The following is a 13,383-nucleotide window of genomic DNA, read 5'->3' on the forward strand; positions in this document are numbered from 1 at the left end:
TTTTTATTTTTTTTTGTACAAGTCTTGCTACGTTGCCTAGGCTGATACTGAACTTCTGGGCTCAAGCGAACTGCCTGCCCCAGCCTCCCAAAGTGCTAGGATTGTAGGCATGAGCCACTGCACCCAGCCATGAAGCTTTAAACTTAGAGACGTGACAAACTATCAAGTATTTTCTGTATGTGTTTTAAAATCCAAGTAACTTTTAAGACCATGAAATAGCTAACATCATGAAAGTGAGCAGGTTTTTTACACAAGAAGGTTTCCCTTAAGGTATATAGGCAAGGTAGCCTGAGTCTGGTAAGCTGAGGGGACCCTGATCAATATTCAAAATTTTAAAAAGTTTACTGTGGGATGTACTGTTCTACTCTTGGGTGAAGTGGTCCTGGAATAGGTGCATGTTTTGGAGAAATCTAGAAATAACTCACACACTCTTCTATTTCTGTGAGGCCTCAACACCCTGGTTGCTCTTTCTTTCACTGAAATGAGGGAGGTATTCTTGCCCCTGAGGGCAGATGTCTCTGTTGGGGAGGAGAGTGTAAACATCATGGATTCAGGTGCCCCAGCCTTTCATCCTTCATGAGATAACCTGGGTAGACTGATCCCTGATTAACTCTTTATGTCTGTGTTTTTTGACTCTGAGCTTGTTTCTTTCTTAAAAGTATATACATTATATTAATTACGTGTGTGGGGTGAAGGTGAGACATGTATATTGCCACTTCAGAAGGGTTTTGTGTTGAAGGGTGGGCACATGCATGTATTCAGTTTGCCATATTGAACCTAACACGATGACTATCGCATCCCCTGTGACTTGGACATACATGCCCAGATGGCCTGAAGTAACTGAAGAATCACAAAAGAAGTGCAAATGCCCTGCCGCCTTAACCAATGACATTCCACCACAAAAGAAGTGAAAATGGCCGGTCCTTGCCTTAAGCAATGATATTATCTTATGAAATTCCTTTTCCTGGCTCATCCTGGCTCAAAAAGCTCCCCCACTGAGCACCTTGTAACCCCCACTCCTGGCCACCAGAGAACAACCCCCCTTTGACTGTAATTTTCCTTTACCTACCCAAATCCTATAAAACAGCCCCTCCCTTATCTCCCTTCACTGACTCTCTTTTCCAACTCAGCCTGCCTGCACCCAGGTGAAATAAACAGCCATGTTGCTCACACAAAGCCTGTTTGGTGGTCTCTTCACACGGACGTGCATGACATAGCCCACATAAGAAATTGTCCTTATGAAAATAAAGGAACTTTATTAACTAAGAATTTACCCTAATCTTTGTCTTCCATAGTTTCTTTTGAGAGTATAAGTTTTGTCACATGTCTGAAATCTTTATATGGAAGCTCTGACTCCTGGCCCTTTGGTTGGAGCCCACTTCTACCTGTGAGCTTTGAGTTTATAACAATGTACCTATAGCTATACAGAAGGCAGGAGGAAGATTGGATTTCAGGCTTAATGAACAGACTCAGAACTTAAGGTGGACCCAGCATGGAACTGGTACTTTACAGAACAGATAAGTACTTTTTTTTTTATCTCTGAAGTTTTAGACTAACATTTCATATGGACATTTCAGATTACACATATTGTATCTAGTATAAAAACCGTGCTTTATACTTTTCTTAGTGCTTAAGATGTATAGTCCTTAAAACAATAATAGACACATTGTTGGAGAATGATAGTTGGAGCATTGAGAGGATTTAAATTTTATTTCTATACTGTATAATACTGGATTCTAAGCTTAAATGAGCTTAATATTAGAAAAAAATAGTATTCATAGTAATGTAATAATCACACACATTTCAGCATATTGAAAATGTGTTGGGAGACAAGTAGGTATTTGGTATGTAATTTTTTAGTATTTAAATGTCTGTTTTTTGTTTTTTGTTTTTTGGTTTTTTTGAGATAGAGATTCACTCTTGTTGCCCAGGCTGGAGTGACAATGGGGCGATCTTGGCTCACCGCAACCTCTGCCTCCCGGGTTCAAGTGATTCTCCTGCCTCAGCCTCCCAAGTAGCTGGAATTACAGCCATACACCACCACATCTGGCTACTTTTTGTATTTTTTTTAATTATACTTTAAGTTCTAGGGTACATGTGCACAATGTGCAGGTTTGTTACATATGTATACCTGTGTATGCCATGTTGGTTTGCTTCACCCATTAGCTCGTCATTTACATTAGGTATTTCTCCTAATGCAATCCCTCCCCCATCCTCCCACCACACAACAGGCCCCAGTGTGTGATGTTCCCCGCCCTGTGTCCAAGTGTTCTCATTGTTCAATTTCCACCTATCAGTGAGAACATGCAGTGTTTGGTTTTCTGTCCTTGCAATACTTTACTCAGAATGATGGTTTCCAGCTTCATCCATGTCCTTACAAAGGACATGAACTCATTCTTTTTTATTTGGCTGCATAGTATTCCACGATGTGTATGTGCCACATTTTCTTAATCCAGTCTATCACTGATGGACATCTGGATTGGTTCCAAGTCTTTGCTATTGAATAGTGCTGCAATAAACATATATGTGCATGTGTCTTTATGGTAGCATGATTTATAATCCTTGGGTATATACCCAGTAATGGGATTGCTGGGTCAAATGGTATTTCTAGTTCTAGATCCTTGAGGGATCACTACACTGTCTTCCACAATGATTGAACTAGTTTACACTCCCATCAACAGTGTAAAAGCATTCCTATTTCTCCACATCCTCTCCCGCATCTGTTGTTTCCTGACTTTTTAATGCTCCCCATTCTAACTGGTGTGAGATGGTATCTCATTGTGGTTTTCATTTGCATTTCTCTGATAACCAGTGATGATGAGCATTTTTTTCATGTGTCTGTTGGCTACATAAATGTCTTCTTTTGAAAAATGTCTGTTCATATCCTTTACCCACTTTTTGATGGGGTTGTTTGATTTTTTTCTTGTAAATTTGTTTAACTTCTTTGTAGATTCTGGGTATTAGCCCTTTGTCAGATGGGTAGATTGCAAAAATTTTCTCCCATTCTGTAGGTTGCCTGTTCACTCTGATGGTAGTTTCTTTTGCTGTGCAGAAGCTCTTTAGTTGAATTAGATCCCATTTGTCAATTTTGGCTTTTGTTGCCATTTGCTTTTAGTGTTTTAGTCATGAAGTCCTTGCCCAAGCCTATTGTCCTGAATGGTATTGCCTAGGTTTTCTTCTAGGATTTTTATGGTTTTAGGTCTAACATTTAAGTCTTTAATCCATCTTGAATTAATTTTTATATAAGGAATAAGGAAGGATTTCTCTTCTCAAGGAGTATCTTTGTGGTGTTCTCTGTATTTCCTGAATTTGAATGTTGGCCTGCCTTGCTAGGTGGGGGCTCCTGGATAAATTCCTGAAGAGTGTTTTCCACTTGGTTCCATTCTCCACATCATTTTCAGATACACCAATCAAACGTAGATTTGGTCTTTTCACATAGTTCCATATTTCTTGGAGGCTTTGTTCATTTCTTTTTACTCTTTTTTCTCTAAACTTCTCACTTCATTTCATTCATTTGATCTTCAGTCACTTATACCCTTTCTTCCACTTGATTGAATTGGCTACTGAAGCTTGTGCATGTGTCATGTAGTTCTTGTTCCATGGTTTTCAGCTCCATCAGGTCATTTAAGGTCTTCTCTACACTGTTTATTCTAGTGAGCCATTCATCTAATCTTTTTAGCTTCCTTGCAATGGCTTCAAACATCCTCCTTTAGCTCGAAGAAGTTTGTTATTACCAACTTTCTGAAGCCTACTTCTGTCAAATCATCAAAGTCATTCTCCATCCAGCTTTGTTCCATTGCTGGTGAGTTGCTGCGATCCTTTGGAGGAGAAGGGGCACTCTGGTTTTTAGAATTTTCAGCTTTTCTGCTCTGGTTTCTCCCCATCTTTGTGGTTTTATCTACCTTTGGTCTTTGATGATGGTGACCTACAGATGGGGTTTTGGATTGGATGTCCTTTTCATTGATGTTGATGCTATTCGTTTCTGTTTGTTAGTTTTCCTTCTGTCAGTCAGGTCCTTCAGCTGCAGGTCTGTTGGAGTTTGCTGGAGGTCCATTCCAGACGCTGTTTCCCTTGGTATCACTAGTGGAGGCTGCAGAACAGCAAATATTGCAGAACAGCAAATATTGTGGCCCAATCCTTCTTTGGAAGCTTCCTGTCACAGGGGCACCCGGCTGTATGAGGTGTCAGTCGGCCCATACTGGGCGGTGCCTCCAAGTTAGGCTACGGGGGCTCAGAGACCCACTTGAGGAGGCAGTCTGTCCGTTCTCAGAGGACAAACACTGTGCTGGGAGAACCACTGCTCTCTCTGAAGAGAGAGAGTTTAAGTCAGACAGAGACGTTTAAGTCTGTAGAAGTTTCTGCTTCCTTTTGTTCAGCTACACCATGCCCCCAGAGGTGGAGTCTGCAGAGGCAGGGGGCCTCCTTGAGCTGTGGTGGGCTCCACCTGGAGCTTCCTGGCTGCTTTATTTACCTACTCAAGCCTCCGCAATGGCAGACTCCCTTCCCCAGCTGGGCTTGCTGCCTTGCAGTTCGATCTCGGACTGCTGTGCTAGCGGTGAGCAAGGCTCCGTGGCCATGGGACCGCTGAGCCAGGCACAGGCATCCCTTGGTGTGCCGTTTGCTAAGACCATTGGAAAAGCGCAGTATTTAGGTGGTAGTGTCCCAATTTTCCCTGTACAGTCTGTCACGGCTTCCCTTGGCTAGGAGAGGGAAATCTCCTGACTGCTTGTGCTTCCCGGGTGAGGCGATACCCCACCCTGCTTCAGCTCGCCCTCCATAGGCTGCACCCACTGTCCAACCAGTCGGTGAGATGAACCAGGTACCTAAGTTGGAAATGCAGAAATCGCCCATCTTCTGCGTTCATCACGCTGGGAGCTGCAAACTGGAGCTGTTCCTATTTAGCCATCTTGGAATGGACCCCTAATTTTTGTATTTTTTAGTAGAGATGGGTTTCTGCATGTTGGTCATGCTGGTCTCAAACTGCCAACCTCATGTGATCCGTCTGCCTCAGCCTCCCAAAGTGCTGGGATTACAGGCGTGAGCCACCGCACCCAGCCTATGTCCTGTTATTGAGTATGTCCTTATGTTTCATTTCTTTTCTTTTAGGTCTCTTTTATTCAAAACCTTGTATTTTGTGTGGAAAGAGTTTACCGTGTGCCTGACTTTGGTGTCTGGGAAAGAGGAAGCAAATATAATAATGGCAGCACAGAGCTACATTCGAGGTAATTTGCTGATTTCTGAGATTTTTTTTTAATTAAATGTGTGGAATTTGAATATGGAAAAATACTGACACATTAGATTGGAACTGTGATTTATATGTTAATTTGCGGCAATTTTTTTTTCTACCTATGATGCAGATGGAAGTCACTTAAAATTAACACAAAAGAGCCCATTCTCAGTGCCCATAAACAGATGCAAGATAGGAGTAGGTGTCTTTCCCAACCTGCCAAGGTGTCAGTACATGCATATCAGCCTTCATCATTAATCCACAGCTTGGCCTTTCTGCTCAACCAAGTCATTTTCTTTTTCCTCTTTGAAATTACCTCATTTGAAATGTCAAGTACATTAAAATTTTCAAACTCCAGTTGTATATGCACTGAATATAAAATTTCCTTCCATGTTATAGAACTGATTTTTATCTTGACCACAGATTCTTACACTGTTCATGTAAAACTTAAGATTCATTGTCATCTGTAAGATCTGTGATCAACATCTTGAGCTGTGGTTTAGTGCGTTTGAATAAGCAACAATAGCTAATAACTGATAGTAGTAGTTTATGAATTTCTTTTAATCCTTAGGGTTAAGGAAATAACTTTAGTGACTGATTGTACCTTTCCTAAATCCTAATTTTATGCCAAGGAGATCATATTTTAATAACAATATAGTTCAATAAGTCCTATCCATGTTGCACTAAAAGATGTATAAATTTAAGCTAAAAGTTATTACTGTAGGTTAGTTTGGATTATTGAGACTTAAATGAAGTAAAGAAACAGTCTAGAGGCCACGCATGGTGACTCACTCACGCCTGTAATCCTAGCACTTTGGGAGGCTGAGGCAGGAGGATCACAAGGTCAGGAGTTCGAGACCAGCCTGGCCAACATGGTGAAACCCCATCTTTACTAAAAATACAAAAAGTAGCTGGGCATGGTGGTGCATGCCTGTATTCCCAGCAACTGGGTAGGCTGAGGCAGGAGAATGGCTTGAACCCGGGAGACAGAGGTTGCAGTGAACCAAGATCGTGCCACTGTACTCCTGCCTGCATGACAGAGCAAGACCCCGTTAAAAAAAAAAAAAAGAAAAAGAAAAAAGAAACACTCTAGAAAACACTGGTTAAGAGGAATCCAAAGTGGTCTATATTTTTTGATAGACTAATCGCACACACAAAAATAAGTTGATATAAGATATTTAGTAAACTAAAACCTGGCTCCAGATCACTATATAACCCTCAGCAAGTTATGTGACCTTCTTATGATTCAGTTTTCTCATCTGTAAAATAAATAATTATAATTCTACTTTATTTCATTGTTGTAATAATCGTTGTCATTGTTGTAGTAGTGTATATAAAGCATTTGAATGCCTAGCATAAGCACTAGAATGTTAGTGTACTTACACATTTAAGAACATTTTAATAAAAAATATTTAAATTAAAGGGACTTTAAGATTAATCCTTAACTAACATAGAAACATTTTTCTATAGGTTTTGTGATTCATGTGAAGAATTTTTACAGTATAGACCAGAATAGTATCAATCAATGAAAAAGTCAGTGAAGTAGAGGAATAATTTGTGGTAAAGTTCATTTCAGACATTAAACAGATTCTGGCAAATACTAAAATTAGATAGATGATGTTATAATTCAGCCCTCATCCAAAGTAAGTGCTCAGCATTCCAGATTATCACTCAAATAATAAGAAATTGGATCTAATTAGATACGATGATTTTTAAAATTTACCTTTTCAGTACGTATGATTATCAGATCTCTTCCTTCTTTTTTAATAAGCTTTTAATATATCAGTCTGACCCTGTTGCCATTATTTTCAGCGTGAAATATTTAGACTAGAAGTTTTTCTGTTTATAAAAACTATAGTAGGCCAGGAGCAGTGGCTCACATCTGTAATCCCAACACTTTGGGAGGCTGAGGCGGACAGATCACCTGAGGTTGGGAGTTTGAGACCAGCCTGACCAACATGGTGACACCCCGTCTCTACTTAAAAAAAATACAAAAATTCGCCTGGCATTGTGGCATGCGCCTGTAATCACAACTACTTGGGAGGCTGAAGCAGGAGAATCTCTTGAACCTGGGAGGCAGAGTCTGTAGTGAGCTGAGATCGCACCACTGCACTCCAGCCTGGGTGACAGAATGAGACTCCATCTCAAAAATAAAAATAAAAACAAAAGTAAACTGTAGTAAACTCAGAAAGAACCTTAAATAAAAGTTACTACTGACCCTAGAAAGTAAGGGTGTTAGAAGGTGCCTGGTGACAAAACAGGCTCCAACTTGTATTCCTATAACTGAGGTGCCAGTCTTTAAATTGATTCATTAAGGTTTTTGTTTGAAGGCTTGAAAAATCATTATGTGATGTTCTTTGCCATCTTTTGCATGCAAAATTAATCTTAATTGTAGTCGGCCGATTTTGTTCAAATGGATGAGAGATGAAGTTTGTCATTTAAGTTTGGATGATGGGTTTTATACTTTATTTGACATTGATCTTGTAATTGTCCATAGTATAACACTTTAAAATTCCCAAAAAGAACTTTAACCTTAATTTTTTATCTGAAAGTTTCCAAGGTCAGGTCTTCTGTTTTGAATCTATCACCTCTGATGTCCAAAGGATACATTTTGAAACTGCAGGAGAATTGAGCTCCATGTGCTCACGGAGGCAGTGACGGCTGTGGTAGTGGGCGGCCAGTATCTTTCTGCACTTAGGCCTATGTAGTGGAATGTAGGATCAAGTCACACCTCTTAATCTGTCTCTGCCATAGGATACCCCAGAACTATTTGGGGTTTATTGGATCTATTCTTTACTGCTTAATGCAGTATCCTTGTTATATCCTGAAGCTGTTCTCATAATTTCAGACAGCTTGAATTAATACATAGTAATACTTACCATAAGTACTTACACTTCCCTTCGTAGCCTGACACTTTCTCTGCCACTCTCCTTTCTCTGTGCTATACAGTCATCTGTACCAGGAGTCAGAGAGAGAACAGAGCATAATCTGAGTGTTGCCTTGGTGCTCACTAGGGCCTCAGTTGAAGTGACTGACTCTTCCTTTCCTTGCCACGTTGAGTACATCCCTTCTAAGTTGCACCTCGTATCAAAGAAGATTTCGACCCCTGGGCCCCAAAAGACGCACATGTACTCTTCTGAAGTCAGAGGCTCTCTCTTCAGCATCCATGTCCAGCTGTCCTTTAATAATTGCAATCTGTGACACTGAACAGTTATGGAATATGTTTAGGCCAGGCCAGGAACCTTACTGCATTTTATATAGGAGGAAACAAATGTTTAGAAGACTTTGGGGTACCCCACACCTTACATCATATAACTCAATGGGTGGTAGAACCAGAACTGGATTCCATGTCATTGGCCCACAACTCCAAAATCATTTTTACTATGTCACATTGTATTTCAAAGTCATAAAAAGTTTCTCTAAAGTGTGAAAGTACTGCATGGTGTAAACGCTCTATAAAATTGTGGTAAGTTTCAAGCATGATATCGTAGCTTAGTAATCAGTATAGCTTGATTCGGCTTAATGCTTTGGTGAGACCCTGTTTGCCCTCCCATTTCAACCCCAGATTGGCTGGTCCCCTTTTAATTCAAATTCTTGAATTGTTTAGTATTCTTAGATAAACCCCAGAATTTTTTTGTTAAGAATACTCTCCTTACATTGATCAAAACCTCATTCTAACAGCAGCCTCACCCTTTCCAGGGCTTCAGTTAAGGGTCTATTGCTCTGATCTCACTATGTTTATCTTGAAATGTTTCCTAAGTAACCATTCCCTGTTCTTCTGAGTTTTCTGTTTGCTTTTCCTCAAATAACACACCCCTTTCAATTTTTCCTAAGGTGTCTGGAGCTATATTGGATAATGTTCTTCTTTTTTCCTGTTAAGTCTCTAAGTCTTTTAATGCATGCCCATACTTTCTTAAATTCTATATTATCATATTTAATTCCACTTTCCTCCATATATCATTTTGGTACCTATTTATTATAGCAGTAATTCTGAGTCTCCAGAGTTGTACGTCAGAGAAGTCCTCTCAATCTCTACAAATTTAATGCAAATATTTTAATCTTTAAATTTCTCCCTCCTCATTAATGTAAGGTTATTTCTACTCCTTGGGCTACCTTTAAACCTGTACCTGTGTGTTTTGAAGAAGAGATGAGTCTTTGTTACAAAATGTGAATTGAATTCCAAACCCTAATTTTGATTTTTTTTGGCTACTGGGAAACAAAAAGGAAAACTGTACTTAATAATTTACTAATGTGCATATGTGTCGAAATGTACAGAAATAAACTCCTAAGTAGAACTTTGTGTTTAACAGCATAATTTCCTGTTTCACTTTGTTAAGTCTTGTGTTTGTGATATATAGAGGACTACAGAAGCAAAAGGAATTGAAGTCTGATTTTTTTTTAGCTTTTTAATTATACTTAAAAGTTCTGGGGTGCATGTGCAAAATGTGCAGGTTTGTTACATAGGTACACATGTGCCATGGTGGTTTGCTGTACCCATCAACCCATCATCTACATTAGGTATTTCTCCTAATGCTATCCCTCCCCTAGCCCTCCACCCTCTGACAGGCCCCGGTGTGTGATGTTCCCCTCCCTGTGTCCATGTGTTCTCATTGTTCAACTCCCCCTTATGACTGAGAAAATGTGGTGTTTGGTTTTCTGTTCTTGTGTTAGTTTGCTGGGAATGATGGTTTCCTGCTTCATCCATGTCCCTACAATGGACATGAACTCGTCCTGTTCTATGGCTGCATAGTATTCCGTGGTGTATATGTGCCACATTTTCTTTATCCAGTAGTCTATCATTGATGGGCATTTGGGTCGGTTGCAAGTCCTTGCTATTGTGAACAGTGCTGCAATAAACATATGTGTGCATGTGTCTTTATAGTAGAATGATTTATAATCCTTAGGGTATATACCCAGTAAAGGGATTACTGGGTCAAATGGTATTTCTCATTCTAGAACCTTGAAGAATCGCCACACTGTCTTCCACAATGGTTGAACTAATTTACACTCCCACCAACAGTGGACAAGCATTCCTATTTTTCCACATCCTGTCCAGCATCTGTTGTTTCCTGACTTTTTAATGCTCCCTATTCTAACTGGTGTGAGAGGGTATCTCATTGTGGTTTTGATTTGCATTTCTCTAATGACCAGTGATGATGAGCTTTTTTCATATGTTTGTTGGATGCATAAATGTCTTCTTTTAAAAAGTGTCTGTTCATACCCTTTGCCCACCTTTTGATGGGGTTGTTTTTTTCTTGTAAATTTGTTTAAGTTCTTTGTAGATTTTGCATATTAGCCCTTTATCAAATGGATAGATTGCAAAAATTTTCTCCCACTTTGGCTTTTGGCTTTTGTTGCCATTGCTTGTGATGTTTTAGTCATGAAGTCTTTGCCAATGCCTATGTCCTGAATGGTATTGCCTAAGTATTCTTCTAGAGTTTTTATGTTTTTTTTTTTTTTTTAAATGGAGTCTTACTCTGTCACCCAGGCTAGAGTGCAGTGGCGCAATCTAGGCTCACTGCAAGCTCTGCCTTCTGGGTTCACGCCATTCTCCTGCCTCAGCCTCCCAAGTAGCTGGGACTACAGGCACCCGCCACCATGTCTGGCTAATTTTTTGTATTTTTTAGTAGAGACGGGGTTTCACAGTGTTAGCCAGGATGGTCTTGATCTCCTGACCTCTGATCCACCCACCTCGGCCTCCCAAAGTGCTGAGATTACAGGTGTCAGCCACTGTACCTGGCCAGTTTTAGGTCTTACATTTAAGTCTTTAATCCATCTTGAGTTAATTTTTGTATAAGGTTTAAGGAAGGGGTCCAGTTTCAGTTTTCTGCATATGGCTAGCCAGTTTTCCCAACACCATTTATTCAATAGGGAGTCCTTTACCCGTGGCTTGTTTTTGTCAGCTTTGTCAAATATCAGATGGTTGTAGATATGTAGTGTTATTTCTGAGGCCTCTGTTCTGTTCCATTGGTCTATATCTTTGTTTTGGTACCAGTACCATGCTGTTTGGGTTACTGTAGTCTTGTAGTATAGTTTGAAGTCAGGTAGCCTGATGCCTCCAGCTTTGTTCTTTTTGCTTAGGATTTTCTTGGCTATGCAGGCTCTTTTTTGGTTCCATATGAACTTTAAAGTAGTTTTTTCTAATTCTGTGAAGAAAGTCAATGGTAGCTTGATGGGGATAATATTGAATCTATAAATTACTTTGGGCAGTATGGCCATTTTCACGATATTGATTCTCCCTATGCATGAGCATGGAATGTTTTTCCATTTGGTTGTGTCCTCTCTTATTTCTTGAGCAGTGGTTTGTAGTTCTGCTTGAAGAGGTCCTTCACATCCCTTGTAAGTTCTATTCCTAGGTATTTAATCAGCAACTAGGATTGCAATCCCTGCTTTTTTTTTCCCCCCCTAGAAATTGTGAATTGTAGTTCACTCGTGATTTGGCTCTCTCTTTGTCTATTATTGGTGTATAGGAATGTTTGTGATTTTTGCACGTTGATTTTATATCCTGAGACTTTGCTGAAGTTGCTTATCAGCTTACGGAGATTTTGAGCTGAGACTATGGGGTTTTCTAAATATATAATCATGTCATCTCCAAACAGAGACAATTTGATTTCCTCCATTCCTATTTGAATACGCTTTTTTTTTTTCTCTTGCTTGATTGCCCTGACTAGAACTTCCAATACTATGTTGAATAGGAGTGGTGAGAGAGGGCATCCTTGTCTTGTGCCGATTTTCAAAGGGAATGTTTCCAGTTTTTGCCCATTCAGTATGATATTGACTGTGGGTTTGTCATAAATAGCTCTTCTTATGTTGAGATACATTCAATCAATACCTATTTTATTGAGAGTTTTTATCATGAAGGCGTGTTGAATTTCATCAAAGGCCTTTTCTGCATCTATTGAGATAATCATGTGGTTTTTGACATTGGTTCTGTTTATGTGATTGATTTGTGTATGTTGAACCAGCCTTGCGTCCCAGGGATAAAGCTGCCTTGACCGTGGTAGATGAGCTTTTTGATGTACTGTTGGATTCAGTTTGCCACTATTTTATTGAGGATTTTCACATTGATATTCATCAGGCATACTGGCCTGAAATCTTTTTTTGTTGTGTCTCTGCCAGGTTTTATTATCAGGATGATGCTGGCCTCATAAAATGAGTTAGGGAGGAATCCCTCTTTTTCTATTGTTTGTAATAGTTTCAGAAGGAATGGTACCAGCTCCTCTTTGTACCTCTGGTAAAATTCAGCTGTGAATTCATCTGGTTCTGGGCTTTTTTTGGTTGGCAGGCTATTAATTACTGCTTCAATTTCAGAAGTTGTTATTGGTCTATTCAGGGATTTGACTTCTTCCTGGTTTAGTCTTGGGAGGGTGTATGTGTCTAGGAATTTCTCCATTTTTTTTCTAGATTTTCTACTTTATTTGCATAGAGGTATTTATACTATTCTCTGATGGTAATTTGTATTTCTGTGGGTTCACTGGTGATATCTCTTTTTTATTTTTTATTGTGTCTATTTGATTCTTCTCTCTTTTCTTCTTTATTAGTCTGGCTAGTGGTCTATTTTGTTAATCTTTTCAAAAACCCAGCTCTTGGATTCATTGATTTTTTTGAAAGGTGTGTGTGTGTGTGTGTGTGTGTCTATCTCCTTCAGTTCGCCTCTGATCTTATTTATTTCTTGTCTTCTGGTAGCTTTTGAATTTGTTTGTTCTTGCTTCTCTACTTCTTTTAATTGTGATGTTAGGGTGTCGAATTTAGATCTTTCCCACTTTCTCCTTTGGGCATTTAGTGCTATAAATTTCCCTCTGCACACTGCTTTAGCTATGTCCCAGAGATTCTGGTACATTTGTCTTTGTTCTCAGTGATTTCAAAGAACGTCTTTATTTCTGCCTTCATTTTGTTATGTACCCAGTAGTCATTCAGGAGCAGGTTGTTCAGTTTCCATGTAGTTGTGTGGTTTTGAGTCAGTTTCTTAATCCTGAGTTCTAATTTGATTGCACTGTGGTTTGAGAGATAGTTTGTTATGATTTCTGTTCTTTTGCATTTGCTGAGGAGTATTTTACTTCCAATTATGTGGTCAATTTTAGAATAAGTGTGATGTGTTGCTGAGAAGAATGTATCTTCTGTTGATTTGGGGTGTAGAGTTCTGTCTATTAGGTCCG

The 13,383-nt window shown here is 39.4% G+C and overlaps 1 protein-coding gene across 10 annotated transcripts in view; it reads left to right on the top strand.

Moving 5' to 3' along the window:
• Positions 1-13,383, top strand: part of PHKB (phosphorylase kinase regulatory subunit beta) — a 232,916-nt gene that overhangs the window by 78,262 nt on the left and 141,271 nt on the right. For all 10 annotated transcript variants that reach the window (XR_012428701.1, XR_012428700.1, XM_065537576.2 and 7 more), the window contains one exon: positions 5,107-5,222. Coding sequence is in view for 8 of the 10 variants with exons in the window: in XM_065537576.2 (XP_065393648.1) it covers positions 5,107-5,222 (116 nt within the window). In the remaining 2 variants the exon portion in view is untranslated. The remainder of the gene's footprint in view (positions 1-5,106; positions 5,223-13,383) is intronic.

This window comes from Macaca fascicularis, chromosome 20 (genome assembly GCF_037993035.2).
Source record: "Macaca fascicularis isolate 582-1 chromosome 20, T2T-MFA8v1.1".
Classification (NCBI taxonomy): Eukaryota; Metazoa; Chordata; class Mammalia; order Primates; family Cercopithecidae; genus Macaca; species Macaca fascicularis.